This window comes from Camponotus vicinus, unplaced genomic scaffold (genome assembly GCF_025532165.1).
Source record: "Camponotus vicinus isolate PSW18456_S1 unplaced genomic scaffold, iyCamVici1.0 SCAF_6, whole genome shotgun sequence".
In the NCBI taxonomy this organism is placed as follows: domain Eukaryota; kingdom Metazoa; phylum Arthropoda; class Insecta; order Hymenoptera; family Formicidae; genus Camponotus; species Camponotus vicinus.
In genome coordinates this window covers 7,633,143-7,660,044 of record NW_028141978.1, presented here as the reverse complement: position 1 = coordinate 7,660,044, position 26,902 = coordinate 7,633,143, and the positions used below count along the sequence as shown (strand labels likewise).

The window sequence follows — 26,902 nt, the reverse complement described above, 5'->3', positions numbered from 1 at the left end:
AATCTGTATATTGTTTAAATATAGAAGGAATGACAGTATTTACTTAAGTATTACAGTAATTGGTTTTGCAATTTCGGAGTAAAATTTATTTTGCATGTATAAAGCGAAAGAAAATTATTGCAAAAGAAATGCTAGACGTTAATTTAATAGTGATATTTTTTTAAACAAATTTTGTAATAAATAAATTTGTTTTAATTTCTTTTCATCTACTAGACATTTTGATGGATAATGAGTTATAACATATAGAGAAAATTATTAGATAGTTTCAGAAATGAAAATGTAGAAAGAAAATGAAAAGCGCAAACTATCGCGACCCAACGTATGCATACTATAATTCTACGATTTACTACAACAATTTACGATTTTTATTTTGTATAATATTTAATCTTTAGGTAAGAAAGAAAGCGATAAGAATAATAAGAATAATGAGAAATTCGTGTTATGGTAGCGGTAAAAATGAACACACACACACTCCGCGATATTATATAATCGATACGATATTATATAATCGTATAATATACATTATACACGTCATAACACGCTTTAACAGTCGAAAAAAAAAAAGAAAACTTGTCAAATAAAATCTTTTACTTGATGTATTTATCGGACATAAATACAATGACGTCTAATATATTGCAATAAAAAGGACTAAAACCACTTACAAAACTAGTTGTTTTTATATAAAACAAGAAAATGAATATACAGATGGATACATATGTGATGAAAGATGATAAAACAGGAAAATGTAGCAATGGATAAAAATAATATTTATATAGATGAGATTGATTTTTTCATACATTATTATCAAAAAAATTAACAACAGGCGAGTCAAATTAATAGTATTAAATAAAAGATTAATATTGTAATCAAGAATATTCAAAATTCACTACAAACATATAGATACGGCAATACAATACTTCAGGTATAGCATTGATAGCATTTACATAAAAAAATTTTAGATAAAAATGTATAATTCTGTATATATTTTCAACTTTTCGAAATGACATCTATCTCATATTGCTTAATACAAAAAATGAAAACGATCAATTTCTGTTTCTCAATTACGTTTTCTAGTAACCAAAATAACGCGCAATACGTTAGCAGATTGGCAACAGATTTAGATTTAGATCACAAGTTGTTAATAGATTGGCATTAGTTATGTCTTTATTAAATTTACGATCTGTCAGCCGATAAAATATAATACATCTGGTAATCTGAATAGATTGACGGCCGTAACTGATAAGCAAATTTTTTCTAATAATTTAAATAAAATAGTAACATAAACCGATATTTATAAAGTTTTTATAATATTTGATTTGATTTCAGTAATTATCGAAAATAGTACATATTCATTTTAGAAAAATTTTATAAATTGTCTTTGAAACATTTTATAACAGTTTTCAAAAATATTTCTGATTGATTAAAATATCTACTTCAGAAACGTAAAAAGAAACGCTTCTTTTGATAAAAATAAACGTTTATCAAACAATCAAAATATCATTCTTCTTCTATCCGTAAAAAACATTTGCCTTCTCATGAAATTAATAGAATAATGCTTTCACATATCAAGACAATATCAAATCATCCTAAGCATAACTAAAACTTTTAGAATCCTTTTTTAGATTTCTTTTAGATATCTTTCAGTTACGTTCTATTAATTATATATATTATGGAGCTTTAATGTTGTTAGAGTTAAAGTTTCCGTACTTGCGCGGCAGTAAAAGTTTCTTGGCAAATTCGAATAGATTACACAAATATAAACACAAACAGGAAATAGAGTTTAGGTAAGTTAATACATATTATAATTAATATTTATATTTGCAAAATATGAGAGAAATCTAGTAGAAAAAGGAATTATATTTAAAAAAAACTTAAAAAATTAGAGAATTTAAATAAATTTTAAAAAATCCTTTGCGGGGAATTAAACATATATTTTGTGTTAAATATTTTATGGTATTTTATTAACAACATGGTCGTCGAATATATACAAAAGTTACCAAACAATATACATTAATCTATTGATTATGATCAATGCTATGCACTTTAACATACATTAATGTAATATATAATACATATATATTAATGTAATATTTAATGAATAATTCGATATCATAGTGGCTCTCCATTAATCGCAGCTGCTACTTTCTCGTTTCTCAAGATCGTAAAGTGATCACCCTCGATGTAATGTATTTCCACTTTGTTTCGAATTATCTTAAACATTATGCGTTTCGTTAAAAAAAATTGTTAATTTTTTGTTAATTTAATTTTAATTTATTAGATGTAGATATTAACTAAACTTTCCCGAAATACCTTGTGCAAACCATAATCTTCTTCAATCTTATATACGGGTGTAGCGGACAATGTAGCTTTCAGTAACATTACAGGTGATTTAATAGGCGATAGTGTAGAAGGATCATATTGTCGAATAGCGACTAAATGTTTATACACTGTTGTACACAGTATTTTCAGATTTACAGGTGAAAGTAATGCATTTATTGCTAAAAAGTGTTTAGCAAAAATATCAAACCGCTCTTCCCAAGTTTTACACTTCTTTAATATCATTAAAACCTGCAAAATTTATATGCTTCATATTTAAATAATTTTTAAAAACTTTTATAGATTCTTAACTTTTTTGCGATTCTGTGTCGAGTCTAAATCAATATTACATTTTGCTCTAGCGTCCTATGACGAATTTAGCTTGAGATAAAAAAGTATATGAATATTTATAAACATTCTAACGATCCTAAAAATATTTCTCGTTATAACTATACATATACACTTGTGTTCAAATTTATTTCCTTTTTTTATATGTGATATAAATGTATATAATTTGAGACATTAAATGAATGGAAATAAGAGACGAAATATGGGATAACATATAAATTGCAGGATATAAGTGAAAATAAATCTGAATTGCATCTGCTAAAAGGATATGACAGAAATTTCCGAATCGCAAAAAGTTAAAAGCTTTTAAGGAAGAAACTGCAAGAATAAGATGCTTAAAATATAAAACGAATACTAATGTTTGTGATTAGAAATATGCTTCCATGTACATAAAAAGAGATATACCTTTTCACAGCTTTCTGCCTTATAAACTTCCAAAATAGAGATTAAAATAGTAATCTGAAGTTCTACGTCATTAGAAATTGACATATAATGTCCACACATTAATCGTAGTTGTTCCGGAGCACCATCGATCAGTACAAGTCGACCTTTAAAGTTCATAGCCTCCAATCTTCTTACTAAATCAATTGCAACGACAGATCCAAAAGAATATCCTATCATTACAAAATCTCTTCCATCTTTCAATCTTGATAATACGTGCTGTAAAATATTAAAATAATTTTGCAAATTTTGCCTATGGCAAAAAAACACAATTCTTCAATTACAATAAAACGTAAAATTATCGTTACGATTACGATACCTCAAAAAGATAATCCACTATCTCCGATATTGTGTTCATAGAATCGATATTATTTGTGTTACACTGCAAGGATGTCGTCGAAAATTTAATATTTGATGTCAAGTGATTAAATACAGTAATACAGCCGTCGATTCCCGGTATAAGAAATACTTGGATTGTACTTTCTTCTTTTTTTGTTAAGAGATCTAAACAAATTTCTGTCATAAAATCTTCATCCTTTAAAATACCGAATAGATTCGGTATGACTTGATTTCTGATATCAATTGAATTTCCAGCTTGCGTATTGTCTCTGTCAATGTTTGTGTTGGACATCTCAATTAATTTTGCAAAAGTAAAAGTCCGTATTTCTTGTGCAGTGAAAAAGATATCGAATTCTCGTTCCAAAATTTGTTTAATTTCCACAACCATCATGGAATCCATTCCAAGATCAGATAGAAATGTATTTTTGTTTATCTTATTCATATCTTTTACATCTATCAATACAATAATATGTCTGATTTAGTGTAACGTACAAGAAATAGTTTAACACACACATGCCATAGTCTACATGCGAATACTTACTTAAAATATTAGCGACAGTTTCTATCATATTACTAAATCTGAAAGAACTTGCTTTCTTCTCGTCTACAATCATGCTGCTTACGATTGGGCGGTTTTGAAGTAAAAATGTATCGAGTATATCAAGGCAGCTGGATATTTTTTGTTGCAAAGTGCCACCGAAAACGAGTTCCGTATTCTCTTCTTGCATATCAGCGACAAAACCTACGTCACCTATGGTTCCCCACTGAATCGCCAATCCTGGTAATCCATCTTTCGCCCTCTTCTCACACACCCTCTCCATAACGGAATTGGCCATACCATAATTCGTTTGTCCAGCGTTTCCTTTGCCACTAGTAATAGAAGAGAACATTACAAATTGTCGTAGTTTAGAACAAATCCTTCTGGATAGCTTGTCCAACATTTGCGTCGCCCAGGCCTTCGATTTGAAGGATTCTACAAAGTTATCGGTGGTTTGATTCTTCAAAATGCGATCGTTTAACACCATAGCGAGATTGAATATCGCATCCACCGGTGCTATTTTTTCTGCAGTTCGCAAAAGATGTTCGCAATCGTCACGGTTAGAAACATCGATTTTTTTAATAATGAGTACATTTACGCCATAGGATTTCCACAATTGAACTTTCATGCGTTGATAACCATTTTTTATACCAGTTCGCGAAATCAGTACAACGTTCTTGGCACCTCTTAGTATCAGCCAATCAGTTAATTCCAAACCGAATCCACCTAGACCTCCTAATATAATGTAGCTTCTGTCACTGAAACAATAGTAACGACGATGTGCGACAACGAGCCCGTTTAAAGATTGATTTTCCTCTTGAATCTTCAAAATTATCTGAAAAAGTATATCCATATATTAGAAAAACTATTAGATTATTACAGTACTTCAAATTGTATTTATAACAATTTTATTTTTTACTATTTATAATTATTGTGAAATGAGTTATATTGTTAGCATACCTTTCCTATATGTTTCCCACTTGACATGTATCTAAAAGCTGCCTCAATTTCTGATTTTGGAAAAACTTTCACCTGAAGTGGTTTGATAATCCCCTTTTTCAAATCGTTAGCCATCATTTTAGATATTAAAGACTTTTGCTTGTCATAACCCAAATATATATTTTCCAGTTGAATTCCGTGAAAACTAATGCCCTTTTGAAACACAATTATATCTAAAGGATTGTTAGAAACAAGATCAAATTTGCCAATCTCTAGGAAACGACCATTTCGTGCTAGACAACGAACGGACGCAATTAGTTTTTCTTCCGCCAAGGAATTCAACACGATATCCACGCCGCGACCGTTCGTATGCAACATTATCATTTGTTCGAAACTCATATCTCGAGAATTTCCAATATGCTTATCCATAATAGTCGGAAACGTTCTCTTAATAAATTCTCGCTTTTCAATTGTACCTACGGTAGTGAACACATCGCATCCTTCGTTAAGAGCCAGGTGGATAGCTGCTTGTCCAATGCCTCCAGTACCAGAATGTATAAGTATTTTATCACCCTTCTTCATCTTCCCACAAATGTGTAAGGCGAAATAACACGTGCTGTAAACGCACGGAACTGTAGCAGCATCTTCGAATGTCCATGTATCAGGTATGTCCCAACATAAATCTTTATCTTTTACAACGACATTTGTTATACATCTACAAAGAGGAATATTTGTCGATGAAATTTTACGTAATTATTTGAATAATTATAATATTTACTTATTATCTCGAAGTCCCATTACACGATGTCCATTGGCATCGAATCCTACATATTCCATTCCAAGAGATGTACGTTGAAATCGTTCTTGCGGCATTGCAGTCGGCAATGAATTCAATTTGCCAGTTGCTAACATTACATCTTTGAAATTGATAGACGAATACACTACACGTATCAAATCTTCGAGATGAGAATCAGATATATCGTTTTCCGTCCAGCAAAATGTACTTAGATCACCAGGAACCTATAAGAGTACAAAAAACGTTTCATTATGCGTGACATGTATATAAGGCAAATTTTAGATAGCGAAATTATATGACACAAAAAATAAAATAAATGATTATTGCATATATACAATGTACACAGATAATATTCATGCACTATTCAAATATTTGCAAAGATATATACATATATACATGTATACATATATATATATATATATATATATATATATATATATATACATATACCATTTGACAAACATAGGCGGAAGGTACAGGTTGAGCTTCTGGACGAGGTAATGGTAAATGTCTGTAAGATCCCCAGATTTTGTTAAAACGCAAAACATTAATAGACATGTCCTTTTGCAACTGTTGCATATAAAAAGGATTTTGTAGAGAGAATTTAGGAGCCTTCTCATCTTGAATAAATACACCTCTGACAAAGCTGCTTGATTCCTTTTTCAAACAATTAATGAAGCCTAACAAACCGCACTCAAAATCTCTTTCTCCAACAATTATGATTCTATTGTCTTTAATAAGTTGATTTTCATCGTTCAAAAGCAGCTTTAACTCTTCGAGCCAATTAAAATTGTCATTATTTATATAGACAACAGTCATTTCCTTTATCTCAACTTTTTTCTTCAGAAGCACAATTACTTCTGTTTCAGTGCGCTTTTCAAGAATAACATTTAATTTATATTGTCGTAAATATTTATCGCAATTAATTATGTTGCTTCGTTCGCGCGTCAATAGATAACCACCATCTCTCACGAATGACAAAAGTCTTTCTAACGTTTTTTGTTGTTTCGTCAAGAGATTGAATCCGACAGCTATTAAGACTTTATCATTTATAGATGGTTTATTTAAATCTGCGATTGTAACATTCTGTGGCAATTTTGTTGAATTAAAACGATTCGATGATGTTAAAATAGTAATATTTGCCTGTATTAACGGCATATCACTAAAAGTTTTAATTAACAACGGGGATGATAATTCTTCCAATGTTACATCATCAGTATCTTCTACCAATTCAATAGCTTTTATTTTAATTATCTGATGATCTTCGAACGCAAGCTGCGCTGATATTTTGATCGCTTCGTCTAAAGATATCTTCGCATGGTCACGATGTGCTACAAATACGTATTCTTCGATAACAGGATCCTGGATTAATTTTCGACGAGAAATCATGGTAGCTTTAGCGCCTCGAATTTCTATTCCACCAGATATAATCGCATCTATTTCTCTATATATTCGTACTGGTAATACTGTAACAAGACAATTAAATAAGATAGCAATTTCACTACAAAGATTGTTTGATATAAAATTAAAGCTAACAGAGAGAGAGAAAGATAAAATATAATTCTCTTTTAATATATATTTAATTTTAACTTATCAAATTGTTAATTTTTAATTAATAAACTTTTAAATTATCGAGGAACGTACTTTTATCCTTTTCTGTCACTTTATACTTCAACTTTGACATATGAAGCGCAGGATTAATCACCAATTGTTGAATATTCGTAGGAACATATAAATCCCTGGTATCATATCCAAGAATATAAAGTTGCATCATACAATCCATAAAAGTCGCCCAATTATTTACCCAAGCAATATGTCCTCTGTTGCGTGAAATAAATGCACTTTTCAATCCACGGAACCAGCCACTATACTGATAGCCGCGTAATTTCAGTTCTTTATAGATATCTCGAGCAGTCATGCGCTCTTCTTCTTCGTTATCTTCCGGCAATAGACTGTTCAGAATCATTTCTTGTTTTGAATTCGATATAGCATGCACTTTACCTGTTACCACAACGCTATCTCCTTCGGTAACTTCGAATTTTCCGCTGTCTGCAATATTTTTATTTGATAATTCACAGATTGAGATTAATTACGAGAAATAACTTTATAATGTTACTATTGCAAAAGTAATTCAAAAGTTTCCTAAATACCTTTTTGTATAGAAATTGTCAATTTTGTATTATTATTCGATAAATGAGTAGCACGAATAAAACTTATATCTCGAAATATTATCGGCATAGTTGTATATATTTTTCCTTCCATCATGCCGAGAGTTTCCCACACGAGTGCAAGATATCCTGTTGCTGGTAATAAATTTCTTCCATCGATTACATGACCGGTCATATAGTTATAGCTCTCGTCATTGAGATTGATTTCGACGTGTCTTTCCCTGGATTCTATGTATTTCTGTGATTGATAAGTTGACACAAACCAATCTTTAGAATGATCCCATCTATAATTCGGCATTAAAACCTTACTTGTATATTATACATATACAGGGTGTCCCAAAAGTCCCGGAACGATCGAATATTTCAAAAACTATGCACTTTAGAAAGAAATGTTTCCGACAAAAGTTGCATGGCTTGAAGGGGGCCATAAGATGGTGGCAATGATTTGACATCGGAGAGTCATTTGAAGGTCACGTGAAGGTCACCGTCAATTTCTTAAATGGAACTCCCTATTTTTTATTACATATTCTTGTAGCTTATCTCGAGGGCTTTCGAAAACACTATAATAAAATATTTTTCCCTCAAGTGCTTTTTGAGTTTTAAGGCTTGAAATCATTTCTTAATTTTACATAAACCGTAAAATATCTTGTAAAATATTCATTTTTCGATTATCTTACCTTAATACTTTTATGTACAAAATAATGAGAGGAATCAATTAGTATAAAGAAAATACATAGTTATTTTTAAGAAAAAATATGTAATTTGCAATTAACAATTACTTATTTTTTCTTAAAAATAACTATGTATTTTCTTTACACTAATTGATTCCTCTCATTATTTTGTACATAAAAGTATTAAGGTAAGATAATCGAAAAATGAATATTTTACAAGATATTTTACGGTTTATGTAAAATTAAGAAATGATTTCAAGCCTTATAACTCAAAAAGTACTTGAGGAAAAGATATTTTATTATACTGTTTTGGAAAGCCCTCGAGATAAGCTACAAGAATATGTAATAAAAAATAGGGAGTTCCATTTAAGAAATTGACGGTAACCTTCACGTGACCTTCAAATGACTCCGAGGTCAAATCATTGCCACCATCTTATGGCCCCCCTCAAGCCATACAACTTTTGTCTGAAACATTTCTTTCTAAAGTGCATAGTTTATGAAATATTCGAACGTTCCGGGACTTTTGGGACATCCTGTATATGATTGTATATTTCAAGAAATGTTTCTTGTTTATATAAGCAACATTTAGAGAAAAATTTATTCTGACATTATGTTGTACCTGATAGATGGAGATAACATAGGAGTACCTCGACTAACTGGAAATTCCACTGGCGGATATAAGTTAGCAATTTGCGGTTGTAAACCACAATTATAGAGTTTTCCAATCCCTCGTAAAGTTACATCGGTCGAATTTTCAGTGCGCTGAGTCAGTACGATGTTCGTCACTTTTGGATGTAAGGATTCTCTCAAAATACACTGCAGAACGCCATCCGGTCCAATTTCGATAGTTACGGCATTATTTGGAATTAAATTCATTGCTTGTTCAAAGAGAACAGTATTGAGTATACTATGCGTGTGATAGTTCGCTGAAGATAATTTCGCTGCCTCTTTGGACCATTCCATACAAGGTACGGAGGTACTGATCCATCTTAGACTTCGTTTTTTCGGGCGTGGTATTATTTGGTTCAAATTAAGCAAAAGTCGATTTTCCACGGATGCGAAATAATAACTGTGATATGGTACATCGCAAGAGATTTCTTTCGCATTAATGTTATTAATCTGACAAAACGAAATTAATTAATATGAATAAATATAAGGCGATTATATAAAGCTACAATATTTTCAAAGTAAAAGAGATAAGTCAGAAAATCAATCTGATTAAAAATTTAATTAAAAAAACAATACCTGTAACTTTTTCACGAATTCTTTTATGGATTCTGCGGGCCCGCTTATAATGTTACTGTTTTGACTATTGTAGCACACTATTTCAATATCCGATGGACATATATTTTTCAGGCATTCGTAATTAAAATTCACAATTACCATGGAGCTATGAATCACATTTTCTTCGATGCAGGCCAAACCAATAAAGTATGCCGATAAAATAGTTTGTTCAATAGTTAAACATTTATCCGCATACGCGCAACCAAGTTCACCAGCAGAATGACTAATCATGTAATCCGAAGTAATGTTTAAAGATGTGAGAAGATCTACCAAGCCAATCTATACATTCATATAGATATTTTTATATAGATATTTTTACCGTATTGTACCGTGTATATAAACTAAATTCGCATTGTTAATATATATAACTTATAAATATAAATGTATAAATTATAAATTTTATGTAAATTTATATATTTATATTTATAATATTTTACCTGAATGGCGATGATACCGACAAATGTGTGTAAAGCGCTTTCATACGCTTTTCCATTTTTGTTTGTCAAAATGTTCATAATATTTATATCATATGATTTTAAAACAGTGTCGCACATTTTTATAGCATTTTCAAAGGCATGAAATTTTAATAAATCTTGACCTGATAAAATTTTGATTAAATGATAATAATTATTATTTTATCATTTAATTGCCATCTTATACGTGTGAAATATAAAATATTGAATATATATATATATACCCATCCGTGGCCATTGCGTGCCTAAGGCAGAAAATATAAACCAAATAGGTCTTTTCACGTTCCTATTATTTTGGATCTCCTGTATTGAATTTTGTTGCAAAGTGTCTAATATAATATATCCTCTCCATGGATGACCCTCTATATTGTCCGCATAAACATCATGTAATAAACGAATATATTCGACATCTGTGGAATGATTAGCGACCTACAAGATAAACAATTTTCAAAAAATTCCGACAACAAATATATTTTCTAATTTCTAAAAATATTATTATTATTTTTAATATCTACTAACATCGTTTAAAAACGATTTTACTGATATTTCAGTACGTCCGGACAGTGTCACAAGTCTTGGCAAGCCATCGCTCGGTGTTGCACTGTTAACTTTCTGTTTGGTATTCCATCTTAGTATTAAATGAGCATTGGCTCCTCCGAAGCCGAAAGAATTAATGCCTATGTAACCATTCTTAAGTGGCACTGCTTCCGTAACCACATGGATGTCCCCTTTTACAAGAGCATCTATATCCTTTCGTGGTGATGTATAATTGATGTTTGGTGGTACGAGACCAGTTTCGAATGCTATTATTGCCTTCAAGAAATAAATGAATTTAATTAGATACATAACAATATGTATCTCTTTGTTAAGTATATATTTTTAAATCTGTTGTTGTTATAAAAAGCTAATTAATTTATTATTATATTAAAATAAATTTTGAAAAAATAAAAAAACGAAATTAATTTATTTATTTATACATATTTAAATCAATTGTCATAATAAATTAATAAACAATAAACTCCAAATTTCTCAAACTAGCTAGTAATATAGAAATAGCGAGATCTTTTTGTCCTATAAGAGGAAAAACCATTTATCATATACGCGGAATTTACCGGAATATTACTTTTCTTATGAAAATAATGCCAATTATGTGTCCTACCTTAGCGATTTGAGTGAAAGCACTTGCTGGTTCAGCGTGACCTAGATTGGATTTTACAGAGCCGATCATCAACGGAGTCTTCCTTTCTTTACACAAAACATTATGGATAGCCTTGATTTCCGCAGGGTCGCCAGCTCTTGTAGCGGTACCATGGGCTTCAATGTAATCTAGGTAAGATGGTAATATATCGCACTCCTTGTAACATTCCATCAGTAAAGTACTCTGATTATGTTCCGATGGGAACGTTATTCCTTCCTTCTTATAACCATCGCTGTTTACTTTAATATGCTTACATGTAGCGTAAATTCTTTTAGCATTTTTTGCCTTTTGAAGATATAGCACAGATATGGTTTCGCTACGCGAATAACCGCTAGCGGTAGAATCAAAAGGTCTGCAATAACCATCGGAAGACAAAGCACCTAATATCATATACATGTTTAGTATACATGTTTATACATAAGAATATTATATGATATATTAACTAGTTTCATTAAAAATACCAAGACGAGAGTATTGCAGATTTATTATAGGATTTAAACATAAATTTGAAGCTCCAATTATCGCATCCTCGCATCGACCTGACATAATATCATGGTAACCAAGAGCCATGGCATAAAGACCAGAGCTGCATGCTGTATCGATTGTATAAGATGGTCCTTTCAAATCCAGCAAATATGAAAGCATATTTGCTACTGTAGATTTACTACATCCAATAATGCCTAGACCATCTGTCTAATTATAAAAAGTAAGCAACAATAAATTTTACATATGTAAACAATGAATTTAATAATTCTTTATGTCAAGTATTTTTCCTAATATGTATTAATCAATAATTTTGTTCTACCTGAAGATTTTCATACATAAAATTTCCTTGCGACTCAATTATATATGTCCCTATAATCACAGCAGTATTTTTTCCTTGTAATTGCTTTGGATTGATCCCCGCATCGACAATTGCTTCATAAGTGTGTTCCAATAATATTCTTGTCATAGGTTCGAGCGTGTGTGCTTGCTTAAAAGAAACGTTGAAAAATTCAGCATCGAATTTTTCCACATCATTAATTGTTCCCATGCGTGGTGGTAAATCTGGATGTTCTAACGAATTATATAATTTCATAAATGTATAATATTTATGTAATAAAATTGCTATATAAAGTATATTTTTAACATTTATATTTTTTATTTAAATTAAAACTATATTTTTATAACAAATAATTATGTATTTATTTAGGAGTAAAAAGACATATTTTAAATTAACCACAAATAAATGTGAGATTATGAATTATAATTACCCATTTTCCATCGACAATGATCTGTTCTAGAAAGATCAACATTGTTGAATAAGTTCTCTTGTAACTGATTTATGTTGTTTGAATTTGGAAATCTACCAGCGATACCTGAAATAACGATTTCGTCGCCAGAATCAATATTAATGTATGGTCTGTGTGTTTCTTTCACCATATTGTAAATTATTTTTGTATATGTTTATCCAGACAAATATATATATTTGTATTTTATATATTTTGATCTATTTATGATGTTATTAACACTATAAAATTTGTTATTTGCGATATCATTGCAATAGACGAGCGCTGTAGAGGAGAAATGAGACAATGGAACACTAAATCGTTACATATATATATACATATGTATATATATATATATTGATAATTAATGTAATTTTACCTTTTTAAATGTCTCTTTTTAATTATTTAGATTCTTGCGATTGTATTAATTATGATAATGATCACACGTGTCGTATTTTCAATCTTCTTTATAATTTTATAACTCAAAGTATATATTCGCAATTGAAATGTATCGATTATTAAGACAAATAAAATATACTATTTACAAAAAAAATATTATTGTTTATATTTTTAATACGTATTAAGACTACAGAATTCAAATTTGTTTACAGATTGTATTTTTATTTATAGTACTAAATTATTTATTATTTGATTAAATAGTTTCATTTTTAAGTCTCTCTCTCTCTCTCTTTTTTTAGTAATAAATTTATTACTTTTTCTATATTTTGTTTGTATCTTGAAAAAAATATATGTACATGGATAACTAAATGAATTATTTATGTAAATGAAAAAACGATAGAATAATAGGAAAATAGAACAATAGAAAAATAGAACAATAGAACAATAGAAAAATAAATAAAAGAAGAATTTCGTGAAAAGAAGAATTAAATTTTAGAATTAAATTAGCATTGATATACTTTTGATACTATTTAACCTTTCTGTATTTAAATTAAACGCATTGCGACATAATAGAGTTAATTCTCTCGTCGAATGAAAACAAGAGCGAAAATTTCACATATTTATTTTTTAATTAGTTTTATTTTAATTGTTTTAATTGTTTTAATTGAATTATTTTAAATAATCCCTAACAGAACAGGAAGAATCTGAGAATAATCTAAGATTATCGCAAAAGTATATTGTGATAATCTGAGAATAATCGCATTACGTACTGCGATTGACGAAGTATTTTCTACGAATGTTCGAATGTCCGCGGTACCTTCTCCCACAGAATTCCGCCGCGAATGTCTATAGCTTCAGGACAGTTTCAGGAAATGATCAAAATGGGAATATTTCAGTCAATTTATACACGCACACATATACGCAGCCAGACGCACACGCTCATATATATAGATTAGGTTAGGTTATTAATTTAATAATTTCATTCATTTAATTTCAGTATATTTTCTTTGTCTTAATAATCGATACATTTCAATTGCAAATACATACTTTGAGTTATAAAATTATAAAGAAGATTGAAAATAAGACACGTGTGATCATTATCATAATTAATACAATCGCAAGAATCTAAATAATTAAAAAGAGACATTTAAAAAGGTAAAATTACATTAATTAACAATATATATATACATATATATATATATATATATATATATATATATATATATGTAACGATTTAGTGTTCAATTGTCTCATTTCTCATCTACAGCTTAGGTTAGGTTATTAATTTAATAATTTCATTTGATTATAAATTGATATTTTTATTAGTATAAATATTTGAGTAATAAATAACATTTTTAGTATTTCTTTACATTTTAATGCATTTTACATAATACTTTTATGTAATACTTGAGCAAAAAACGTAAAAAATTCTCAAAATAAATAAAAATATTTAAGCAAGAAAAAAAAATAAAGAATTTCCGACTTTTATATATGTAATATATATAAAAAAAATTGCACATGTCATAGAAGAGGCATTTTTGGCAAAATAAAAATAAAATTAATAAAACTAAATAAACATATTTTTTAATAGAAAATCGACCTCTTTTAAATTTTTTTAAAGCTACTAAGAAAACGCATCTTCGGATTCTTCGGGTTCTTCATGAAGTTTTTCAGGTTCGTTGTTTCGAATTTGCATACTAACCTCCTTCATAATTAATGATTCTTGCCAATCTGTTTGGTGTAACATCATTATCCTCCCATTCAGCATTTTCAGTAGTGCGTTGTGAATCTAAAGAAGTAAAACATATTATTAATATAACAGATTAACATTAATATAACAGATACTCATGAAGAAAAAATATATATAGAAATTATTTGCATAGATAAAATAGAATTCCTATAGAATTTTTTATGCGTACTAACCTTGTTTATAATTTAAACCCAAACGTTTATGTGAAACTACATTTTCATTATTCCACCATTTAGCATTCACGGTAGTGCCCTAATGCACTACCGTGAATGCTAAATGGCGGAATAATGAAAATGTAGTCTCACATAAACGTTTGGATTTAAATTATAAACGAGGTTAATACGCATAATAAATTCTATAGGAATTCTTGTGAATCTAGACAAGTAAAACATTATTAATATAATAGATACTCATAAAGAAATAGAAATTAGTTGCACAGATAAAATAGAATTTATTAGCATACTAACTTCGGTTATAATTTAAATCCGAACCTGTACGCGGAACTATATTTTCACTCATCTTACCATTCAGCATTCACATTAATGCATTGTAATGCGTTTGTAGTGCGTTGTGAATCTAACCAAGTAAAACATTATTAATATAATAGATACTCATAAAAAAATAGAAATTAACTTACACAGATACAATTGAATTTATACAGAATTTATTTGCATACTAACCTTGATTATGTAAATAAAATACATAAAACTAACCGCCTATTTGCTTTCATCCATGCATGCTCTTCATCTCGCTCATACGCTCGCTGGCTGTCTCACTCGCACACTCGCTCTGTCTCGCTCGCACACTCACTCTCTCGCTTGTTCACATTACCTGGCGCATGCTGTCTTTTTCGCTCGTTCGCTCGATTATCGTTGTCCTCTTCGCACTCGTGTCTCTTACCCGAGCAGCACTTCTGGAAAGGGAACCCCAGCCGGGTATATAAGCAGGCCTGGCCGGCACATCGGTACCGGATCCCGTCCTGCGATCCTAACGAACGCTCCGACCAGATCTTCTGCAACCGAGGTGTCTCTCGAAATCGCTTCCAGTCCGGATCGAGGTGTTTCTCGATTCAACCGGGTGTCTCCGGCTTCCAGTCCGGATCGAGGTGTCTCTCGATTCAGCCGGGTGTCTCCGGCTGTCAGTCCGGATCGAGGTGTTTCTCGATTCAACTGGGTGTCTCCGGCTTCCAGTTCGGATCGAGGTGTTTCTCGATTCAGCCGGGTGTCTCCGACTTCCAGTCCGGATCGAGATGTCTCTCGATTCAACCGGGTGTCTCCGGCGGCTAGCCCGGGTCGAGGTGTTTCTCGATATACCGGGTGTCTCCAGTTACCAACACCAGTCCGAGACGAGGTCTCTCTATCTCGACTCAACGGGGTGTCTCCAGCTCCCGAGCTGATCCGACGCACAGCTCCGTCGACTGTACGGTAACGCAGAGACAAACTACGTGTTCTTGCGGTCATTGGGTGCTTTCCAATTGTTTAACACATATGTGCACAAATGTGCACAGGAAAGGACAAAGTGTAGCGCTGTGCACGATTCAATTGGAACAAAATGTGTACCATAGTATCTATACTGTGTTCATGCCTTGGTATTTTTTAGTCTATGGTGGAGAGTAATAGAAACTGTTTTTAATAACAATAACACATGCATGTTACGTCAATATGTAAAAATGGAAGACACAAAATAAATATTGCTTTATTCATTAAATATATTTAAATTCTATTTGGTCCGTATTCTGAGTCTTCTTTTATCGAATAAAAGTATTTCTAAAAGTGATTTGTTGCCAATCAAAGGGTTTAACCACTTTTAGAAGCACTTTTATCGATAAAAGAAAACTCGGAACATGGGCCTTTAACAAAAATTCATTATACAAGATAATTTGAATTACTTATTACCTTAATGATACTTTTAATATTAATAATTAGAAATTTGGCTTAAATAAATAAATAAATTATTTATTTAGATAGTTTTAATATTTTCGCAATCCATGTTACATTTCTTTGTTAAATAAAAGAAAATATTAAAAATAAATCTACTACTTGTTGGAATTCCGTAAAGCCCATATATGCATATTTACAGTTGTGTCACGTATGCTATATGCGCCCATATGCACTTTACGGAAATTGGTCAATGCCTGTAATTTGTAACTATTATTTGTCACTAGAAAACACAAGCTTACACATCCGACTAGTAGCCCTCGAGCTGAGTAGGCATGTGTAATGTTGTGTCAACAATTATGGCAATTGGAACGCACTTTGTGTCACTGTGTGCACGAAAGTGTCTAGGGATATTGTAATTGGAAAGCACCCATTATCAGTAACTACGCGACACGACTTACACGCGCAAATAACTTCCGTTGTCGTGAGGGCCTGAGCAGAATGGCTGCCTTATAATTTTAAGACTATGTTTTATGCCTTAAGTTTTTGTCTTAGGTAACGCACAATACTGTGTGTTATGTCTCGAGTCTTATGTATACGCGAACGTTTATTTCTTACAAACGTTCGCGTATATATAAGACTCGGGACATAACACACAGTATTGTGCGTTACCTAAGACAAAGACCTAAGGCATAAAACATAGTCTTAAAATCTTAAGGCAGCCATTCTGCTCAGGCCCTGAGAGTAAGCTCCGTATTATCGAGTACCAAATACCGCTCGTGCGCACCGCCATTGCTCGGCGTCATAGTCATAAGACTCGCTGTCCTCATCACTACGCGTAGAAGCAAATCATTAACCTTCGAACCTGCTTGTATATATATATCATCACGCATAGAGATAAGTCATTCTACATATCATCACGCATAGAAATAAGTCTACCGCATACCACGCGATATCCGTCCGCGATTATGTGATATTCGCTCATACATGCTAGAGTGCTTTCATTTTGTATTCCTAATAGTTACTAAAATAAAGATTTATTTTTCCATACACCCGCATTGTTCGCACAAGCTTGATTCTCCCCTTCTCTCGAATCCCCTTCTGACGATCCGACGAGCCGATCCGGAGCGTCGAGAAAGGCGACCGCGTTACAGGCTTAGTTACAAAGATATAAAATTGATAAAGATATAAAAAGATACAAAAATTGAAAGCTTGCCAAAAATGATGACATTTCTCAACATTTTCGTTGACGAAAAATTATTTCCAAATAATCTGAGGACTCTGCCATTAACAGAAACAAGAATTACTGAATACCTTAACAAAAAATATTTCTTGCTGCCTGAATTCATCGTAAAGGAGTAAAATCGATTAGAGTTGGGTAAATTTTTTTAATAAGTAATGACGAATAAAGAATAAAGTTGTATTAATTAAAAAAAATTTATTATTAGAACAAGAATGAAATCGTCTCTATCTTAATTAATATTAAAATTTAATTAATCTTAATTAAATTTTATTTATATTAAAATTTAATAATATACAAATATAAGTTTCACTTGAATATAATCTTGTTCAAGATAAGCAAAACTTTTTTTATTCAAATAAAAATTTATTTTGTATTCAAAAATAAAACTTCATTCTTTATTCCTTATTTGAAAAATTGTCTAACTCTGCTGTTAATGCTTTATTATATTCTTACCTTCATGCGCTTGAGTTTTTGTTTTTTTTTCTCCATGTTTCTCTATTGATGTCAGTTCGCTTGCATGGAGGTTTTGGAAGAGATGACATTATTCACTGTCGTCATTAGAACTTGATTCTTGTGTTTTAGCAGCTCTAAATTTTCGTGTTTTTTTTAAACCATCTTGGTCAGAACATGTATTGACATCTGATAATTGCTCAACTAGCTTTAATTTTGTTCGTGCCACTGTATAGTCAGCTAAAAAAAATATATCGCAATAAGCATTGCCATTTTTCGTAACTGTAAACAAAATAAAAATATATATATTATGGAAAATAAATATTATTTAATTTTTGGAAAATAAATGCCACAAAAAAGTGAAGAATATAATATAACTTACAACATGATGTAAATATTTTTACATCAATAGGATGCTCTTCCTAAGTTGATTGAGGTTCTTCCATATATTTTACTGCTTTGTCATATCTATTTGAAGTTATATAACAATTGGGCCATTTAGATCTTTTTAAATCATTAGTTAACCAGTTTGTGAGTATTATTTGAAGTCCATCTTGGAATTCGACAACTAAATGCCGCAGGAGTGGACTCTCATAAATTTCTGTCTCTCTATTCTCTTTCTCCGCTTCCTTTCTTGTGACAACGCTGCAACAAAAGAATTTCACATAAGAATATGTTTGCGCATGTCTATTGCTGTTAAAAGAAAAAAATATGTAATGTACGTGTAACATGTAAATTGGAAGAGAAGCATGCAAGGTACATTATAAAAAGAAAAAAGTAATATGTTTATAATTTAATGTTTGTATAATTTACTATACTTATTCTTTGTTTCATGTCCCACTTGTATGTGGAGCTTTCCACAGACAAATATGCCGCAAGAGTAGACTCCCCCAGGTACGGTTTTAGAAATGGTCCAATGTTGGGCCAACGTCGGCTGCCAACTTCCGACTGTCGGCCCAGCACTGGCTATAATGTCGTGCCGACGTCGGCATAATATTCAAATGATAAGATCGGCCCAATGTTACGTTCCAGTGTTAATCCGATACTGATCAGCGACATCGGCCTAATGTTACTTGCCAATATCGGGTCGACACTGATCACAGACATCGGCCCAGCATTAGCTGTAATGTCGCGCCGATGTCGGCATAATATCCAAATGATAAGATCGGCCCAATGCTATGTGCCAGTGTTAATCCGACACTGGTCAGCGACATCGGCCCAATGTTACTTGCAAGAGTCGGCTAACCTCGCTTGGGCCGACGTCGCGCCGCGATCGAATAATGACAGTTGGTTTGCCGTGATATCGCCAATGTCGGCCCGACGTTTAACGTTGGGCAAGAGTCGGCAAACCTTACCTGAACTCTCATAAATTTCTGTCTCTCTATTCTTTTTCTCCGCTCCTTTCTTGGCAACGCTGCAACAAAAAAAGAATTTCATATAAGCATATAGATATTTCAAGTTGCGCTTTTTTATGAAGTATATGACAAGTTTCATCCCATACAGCACAGGTAGATCCTGAGTATGTACTCAGTATATCGCAAACGTAGATTGTGTATATCCCACTAATATTCGATATAGATACTATGATATTTTGAGAATGTACGGAGGATGTTCTTATGTCTGCCTTAGAAACCTACTCAGTATATACTCAGAATATTTCTTGGTATATTATGAGTATATTTTTAGAATATTTTAAGCATATTTTTACATTAATAAATTATATATGAATATAGAAGACAGTTGGACTATATGTAGAATAAAAAATAGATTCTTCGTGATGTAAAAAATAAATAAAAATGTGAAATTATTTACTTTATAAACAAAACTTCAGACAAAAATGTTATTTCTAATAGATGAATATAAAACGTTTGAAAAACACCTATTAGTGTTTATTAAATGATTCTTATTGAAATATTGATCTCGATAATCTATGTACAATTATGTAAGTACACTCGGTAATAGATGAAATACCTTAATAAATGCAGTAAATGGATTACTTCTCATTTTAATTTCAAATAATCTGTTTAATGTTCTGAATTCCTACAAGGAATCCAGATTATTAGACAAATTACTTTAAATTAAGTCAGTTTATTATAAATTAAACTGACTAAAAAGAAAAAAGAAGAAACTTTGGAATTCATGTTAGTACCAGTCCTTTATGTCCATTTCACCAAAAATTAAGTACGAGTTTGGTGGCGCGCGTAGCAGCAAAATGAAGAAACACATGCAATATTATAGAGTATCCTGAAAATATATGAGAAAGAATATACTAATACGAGATATTCAAAGTATATTCTGAGAATATATGAAAAATAATATACAACAAGAGATGTTATGGGATTATTCTCAGTATATTACATCTGTAACGTATATTTACAGTATGAGTATAGAATATTCGAATGATATCATGTGCTGTGTGAGTAACACAACATATTCTATAAAAGATATTTTCGTTTTAAAGATACTTATATTTTTTATTCATATTTGATATTTACGATAAAATATTTTAAAGTCAAATAACCTCAAAACCGCATATTTTAAAACTTTATCTTATTGTGAATTTTTAGATTAGAGATATAAATACTTGTAATTCTTAAGTAATTATTATGAAATTTGTCATATACGTCATAAAAAAGCGCAACTTGAAATATCTATATGCTTATGTGAAATTCTTTTTTTGTTGCAGCGTTGCCAAGAAAGAAGCGGAGAAAGAAAATAGAAATTTATGAGAGTCCACTCCTGCGGCATATTTGCCTGTGGAAAGCTTCACATACAAGTGGGACATAAAACAAAGAGTAAGTATAGTAAATTATAAAATAAACATTAAATTATAAAATATTAAATTATAAACATATTACTTTTTTTTTTATAATGTACTTTACATGCTTCTCTTCCAATTTACATGTGCATGTTACGTGTACATTACATATCTTTTCTTTTAACAGCAATAGACATGCGCAAACATATTCTTATGTGAAATTCTTCTGTTGCAGCGTTGTCACAAGAAAGGGAGTGGAGAAGGAAAACAGAGAGAGAGAGAAAGACAGAAATTTCCAAAAGAACACTTCTGCGACGTAATATTTCTCTGTGGAAAGTTCCACACACAAGTGGGACATAAAAAAGAGTGAGTACAATAATAAATTATACAAATATTAAATTATGCAATTCCATGTGTGATAGCCTTTACATTATAGGTTGCGAGCTTGATTGCAGTTGGGATTGACCAATCAAAGCAGCCGGCCACTAAATTACTTCGTTCTGATTGCTTAATCCCAATCGCAACCGAGCTTACAATCTATAGTGTAATACGAGCTTTACACTGTCATCTGTGCAATTCGTTGGAAAATATTCTCTAATACCTCTTTGATTATTTTTATCAATGCAATTTATAAAAAAATTATATAAAAAAATTTTTCTAATTTGTATATATGCAAAGTAATTATGAGTAAGTAAAATATTTAAAAGGAATCTATTTTTTATTAATGAATTTGGTAATTTCTTTACAAGTTGAAAGACATTCGTAAATATTTATAGCATTTTTTAATTAATAAAATATATATTAATGTTTTTCAACTATTTTTTGCATCTACATATTAGAAATAAAGCGTATACTAATTTATTATTTGATTAAAATTATAACATAGATATATTTGTTCTTATTTATTAAGAAATAACTAATGAGAATATGTTACTTTTTCAGGTGTGATACGAAGATCACATGTCAACGTGACGGATGAGCAGATTGCCGCGCCTATAAAAGTATGGCTCGCCCATGCTAAAGAGCGCATGGAGCGTTCACGAAACGTACAAGAATGAAAAGAATATAAAGCTAAAGTTTTATTTCTAATAGTTAAAGACTGTTATTATTCTTATTTCTGTATTCTTTTTATTCACAAAGTAATTATATAGTTTCGAATATAAGACGAATATTGTATAGGATTCCGCTGCAATACGTGTGCAATTACAGCTTTAAGTAAAATTAAATAAATTTTATTATTAATTTTTATTTTGATACTTTGTAATAAAAAGTGATAATATTAATTTAATAAGTGATAATAATATTAATTTAATAAGTGATATATAAATTTATAAAGAGATAAATAAATATATTTATTTACTGAACACAGAATACAAATTAATATAACTTAATCTATCCTAATCAATATACTAATAATATACTGATAATGATATACTAATAACATACTGAGTGACATTCTATAGATATACCGATAACATACTGCACGTTCTACTGACGATATTCTATGAATATACTGCAGGATATTTATAACATATACTACGAACTATAATAAAAATACATCGAGATCAATGAATAAACAAAAATAACATGCTTAATTACAAAATATAAATATGTATTCAAATTACAATCAGATTTTTTTAAATATAATTGTGTATTTCTCTTTCTTTCTTTTTTTACAATATAAAAACAATAAAAAGGCTAAAAGACCGTGGCGCAGGATGTTAGCACGTAAAACAAATAAAGAATAATAAATTGTCTGAGGTAGTAACATAATATATTAATAATTAATTTGATGTAAAAGCACAAGTAGTATGTCTAAAAACATTCATTCAAATGAAAAAAAAACATACGTTTCGATCTTTTCTAGATTCTTTTCAATATTTCGAAATGGTGTTGTTAAAAACAGTAAAAAATAAAATTAAAGATGACAAAGAGCGATAAGACAAAGAGGAGCGCGGTAGAAAACGGAAAAAGTCATGTATATAATTCCAACGGACGCAAATTTAAAAACGCACAAACAATTGTTAAGAAAAAATTATTTAAAGCAGAAAGCGCAGAATACATAAAATGTTATGAGATAATGCATGGCAATGAGATATCTTTCTAAAAAGAAGGCAGCACTCACCTCGCTATCAGAAAACGCAATTAACGCAAAACGCAAGAATTCAGAGGAAGTATAGTGCGTAATGATCTCACAAAAAAGTCTCCAGATTTGTAAATCAGTCAATAAATTAAGTCGTAGAATTAAATTAAGCAAAACAAACAATGTAAAACTTGGAAGTCCTTCTGAATTCAAGATCCTCAGTAGAGCGGGAAGAAAAAGATGATTCTTAGATCGATAACGAGGTGGAAGTCTGTAAGAAGAAGCGCAAAAAGAGAGCAAGCAATATCAAAACAAAGAGACTCATGCCAAGCATAAAAATAATAAATAACAAGTAATTCAAAATCATAAAAAATTCGTAAACAACAAATGAAAAGCGTCCGTTATAAAAGAGCATAATGCATATAATATTATAAAAAATGCTATGAGATAATATACAGCGAAAGCAAAAGTTTAAATAAAATACATACAAGGATGGAAAACAGAGACTGGAGACAAAACCAAGCCTAAAGGTGAAGGAGTGCGATCGTAAAAAAAACTGAAACATGACAATAGGAGGTATAGTAGGCATAGAAGGGGAAGGGGAGAAGGTAAAGGAGAAAGAGAAGGAAGGAAATAAAGGTGATTTAGAAAGTGGGAAGCAAAGGAGCGGAGAAAATGTGAAAATGTGAGGCATTTATTAATAATAAGGAGATAAGAGTCATCTAATAATGCGGTATCATTCTGAATGCGTCACAATTCTTGCACAAAATCTTATAAATGACATTTAAATGATTCATTTTAAATAAAGGATCTTTATGTAGTTTAATGAACTCGTTCAATTTATTATTCACTGAGAACCCTAATTTACCTCTACCAACAAAAAAGTAAAAAAAATTTTAATTAAAAGAACTTGGCGCTGCCAATAAAATTGGTATATATTTCGATTAAATATATATTTAAAAAATTGAAACATATTCTAATTATTAATTTTAATTATAATAGTTTAACATTTAAGTTTAATGACTTAATTTCTTTAATTAATTTATATTGATTTATACTTGGAAATTTAGACTTTTAAGCTGAACAATATACTAATAAAATTGGCAGCGCCAAGTTTTTTAATTAAAATTCTTTTTACTTTTTTGTTTTATATTTTATATTTTTTGTTTTATGTACTTTTATATATCTTGTGCAAATTTTTATCCTAGTTAGCGCAATTTCTATATGTCACTATTTTTGTAGACAAGACAACAGTTAGATACAATTAGTACGTGAACTTGGCGCCAATTTTTTTACCAATTTTTTAAAAAAAGGTAAATTTTTAGGGTACACATCATAACACGCTATAACAGTCGAAAAATAAAGAAAACTTGTGAAATAAAATCTTTTATTTGATGTATTTATCGGATATAAATACAATGACGTCTAATATATTGCAATAAAAAGAACTAAAACCACTTACAAAACTAGTTGCTTTTATATAAAACAAGAAGATGAATATACCGATGGATACGTATGTGATGAAAGATGATAAAACAGGAAAATGTAGCAATGGATAAAAATAATAGTTATATTGATGAGATTGATTTTTTCATACATTATTATCAAAAAAATTAACAACAGGCAAATCAAATTACTAGTATTAAATAAAAGATTAATATTGTAATCAAGAATATTCAAAATTCACTACAAACATATAGATACGGCAATACAATACTTGAAGTATATCATTGACATACAGCATTTACATAAAAAAAATTTTAGATGAAATTGTATAATTCTAAACAAAAAGAGAGAGTAACGGTCCGTAAGATAACAATCAAATTTAAAACAAAGAAAAGGCTAAGGACCGTAGCGTAGGGTGTTATTACGTAATAATATTCAGAACATAGATCTGAGACGGATACTTAATATATTCTTAATTAATTAATAATAAAGAAAGAAGAATACAATGCAATAAAAGTTGACAGACGTACGTTTCGATCCAATGCGGATCTTTTTCAATGCCTTAGTAACAGATAACATAATCAAAACGCGAACGTTACAAAGGCGCTTAATAACGGATAACATAATCAAAACGCGAACGTTACAAAGGCGCGCGCAGTACAAAATAATCAGGAGGTCAAAACAATAAAATTAAAACGGTCGATAGTCTAATGTAGCGCAGAAATAATAAAGGAATAATAACGGTCGAACAAACAAAACAGACACTTGTACAAAAAATAAATAAAGATAAATAAAATATATATATATGTGCATGGTGATGTAATATTCAAACGAATGGCGCAACCTCACCTCGATATCAAAATTGTCCGAGCGACACTATGAAACTAGGGGAAATATACTTCGCCTGATTAACACAAAGGGGAAGTCCGAACCATAAAAAGTTTGTCCATGATGATGAGAGTCATTGCAGTAAAAAAATTATAGTCCCAATTTGGTAAAATGTGACAGCCTCTCCAACGTCCCAAGTCGCTCAGATGTGCCGAAAGAATTAGAGTTAGACAGACTGATAACGAGGTGGAAGCCTCGGGTGTTTAAAAATGCGCAAATTATCAAATATCATGCCAGACATATAATATAAAGGGAAGAATTTAGCCGTTATTTCAAAAAGAAAAGAAACATAAAACGCTTATACAGTATGGTAGAGTAAGATCGGTAGAAAAAAATTATAGAGAAATCGAGAGACGAAGTGAGTGGACGATACAGAAAGCGAAATATGCATACCTACGTAAAGAGTGCAGAGACAAAGAGAAAAAAGCCATGTATAGAAAAAAAAGGAGTCAATTAATATTCAATAACAATTTTTGAATTTTAATACAATTACAGCATGAAAGTGATAGACTCGGACACAGCTGTTATGGCCGGTTTCAAATCAGGAGCTTCTCGCTTCCCAACGAAGAAGTTGTGTTTGAATAGGAGGCCAAATGTCACTCTGGGTTACTCATTTTTTGTGCTGTCGAAACATGTTCTATTACATATGTCTTTATGGGCTTCTTTTTATTTATTTATAGCGCTCTAACGATTGTTTTTTCTCAGTTTACATTTTGATTAAATTTATACTTATGATTTTTTTCTTTCTTTGCGACATACGAAAAACATTTGTCAATGAATACGGATCATTCCACTTCGCTGATTTTATTATATATCTTACTGAAGAAGACTAAGTAAAATCGAAACGTTTTTGTTATTATTCAATTAAACGAATTTATTACTATTTGTATATATGTTATTTAGACCTTAGTAATTAGCTCGTATTATTGGCCCTAGAATTTTTAATTTTTATTTTTTTATTATTGCTTTGTAACACACGAGCAGTATTAGTATTACTATTGTTTGAAAAGGAGTCTGCTCATAACGAAGGCCGAGACAACACTGACAAAGGAAGATGTGGGATACATGGGAGAGAAAAGAAGAGGGAAAAAAAGAGATGGTAGGGGTAAAAACGGAATTGAGGAGAAGGAGGGGTAAAAAACGGAACTGGGAAGAAGGAGGTGAGGAAGCGGGAAAATTTGAAAGAGTAGCACATTTATTGATGATAGAGAGGTAAGAATCCTCGAGTA

General features: G+C 30.7%; 2 protein-coding genes and 1 long non-coding RNA gene across 20 annotated transcripts; 2 read left to right on the top strand and 1 right to left on the bottom strand.

Annotated features, from left to right (window-relative positions):
• Positions 1 to 1,925: 1,925 nt before the first annotated feature.
• LOC145973925 (fatty acid synthase-like) lies at positions 1,926 to 17,351 on the bottom strand. Of its 15 annotated transcripts, none has more exons than XM_083103614.1 (22): positions 15,396 to 17,351; positions 14,881 to 14,967; positions 12,765 to 12,869; positions 12,317 to 12,567; positions 11,973 to 12,204; positions 11,473 to 11,891; positions 10,833 to 11,126; positions 10,538 to 10,742; positions 10,278 to 10,438; positions 9,802 to 10,119; positions 9,176 to 9,675; positions 7,868 to 8,169; positions 7,362 to 7,766; positions 6,168 to 7,183; positions 5,700 to 5,941; positions 5,402 to 5,636; positions 4,943 to 5,134; positions 3,986 to 4,817; positions 3,425 to 3,897; positions 3,070 to 3,324; positions 2,311 to 2,568; positions 1,926 to 2,211 (listed from the first exon to the last, which is right to left on the bottom strand). In XM_083103614.1, exons 1-22 carry the CDS (start codon positions 15,460 to 15,462, stop codon positions 2,110 to 2,112), a joined length of 6,951 nt encoding a protein of 2,316 aa, XP_082959740.1. In that variant the 5' UTR covers positions 15,463 to 17,351; the 3' UTR covers positions 1,926 to 2,109. The 15 variants fall into 15 exon arrangements, with proteins under 15 accessions (XP_082959740.1, XP_082959736.1, XP_082959728.1 ...); XM_083103610.1 differs by having other exon boundaries at positions 4,943 to 5,636; positions 11,473 to 11,639; positions 11,766 to 11,891; XM_083103602.1 differs by having other exon boundaries at positions 4,943 to 5,636; positions 15,396 to 15,504; positions 15,609 to 17,351.
• LOC145973928 (uncharacterized) lies at positions 9,285 to 12,588 on the top strand. Of its 2 annotated transcripts, XR_014439579.1 has the most exons (4): positions 9,285 to 9,524; positions 10,865 to 11,643; positions 11,787 to 12,217; positions 12,466 to 12,588. It is a non-coding gene; the product is annotated as an uncharacterized LOC145973928 (long non-coding RNA). The 2 variants fall into 2 exon arrangements; XR_014439578.1 differs by having other exon boundaries at positions 10,865 to 12,217.
• Positions 15,646 to 22,620, top strand: LOC145973927 (uncharacterized). 3 transcript variants are annotated; one of them, XM_083103618.1, is made up of 4 exons: positions 15,646 to 16,352; positions 21,185 to 21,293; positions 21,492 to 21,622; positions 22,199 to 22,620. In XM_083103618.1, exons 1-2 carry the CDS (start codon positions 15,661 to 15,663, stop codon positions 21,225 to 21,227), a joined length of 735 nt encoding a protein of 244 aa, XP_082959744.1. In that variant the 5' UTR covers positions 15,646 to 15,660; the 3' UTR covers positions 21,228 to 21,293; positions 21,492 to 21,622; positions 22,199 to 22,620. The 3 variants fall into 3 exon arrangements, with proteins under 3 accessions (XP_082959744.1, XP_082959743.1, XP_082959745.1); XM_083103617.1 differs by lacking the exon at positions 21,185 to 21,293; XM_083103619.1 differs by lacking the exons at positions 21,185 to 21,293; positions 21,492 to 21,622.
• Positions 22,621 to 26,902: the final 4,282 nt, after the last annotated feature.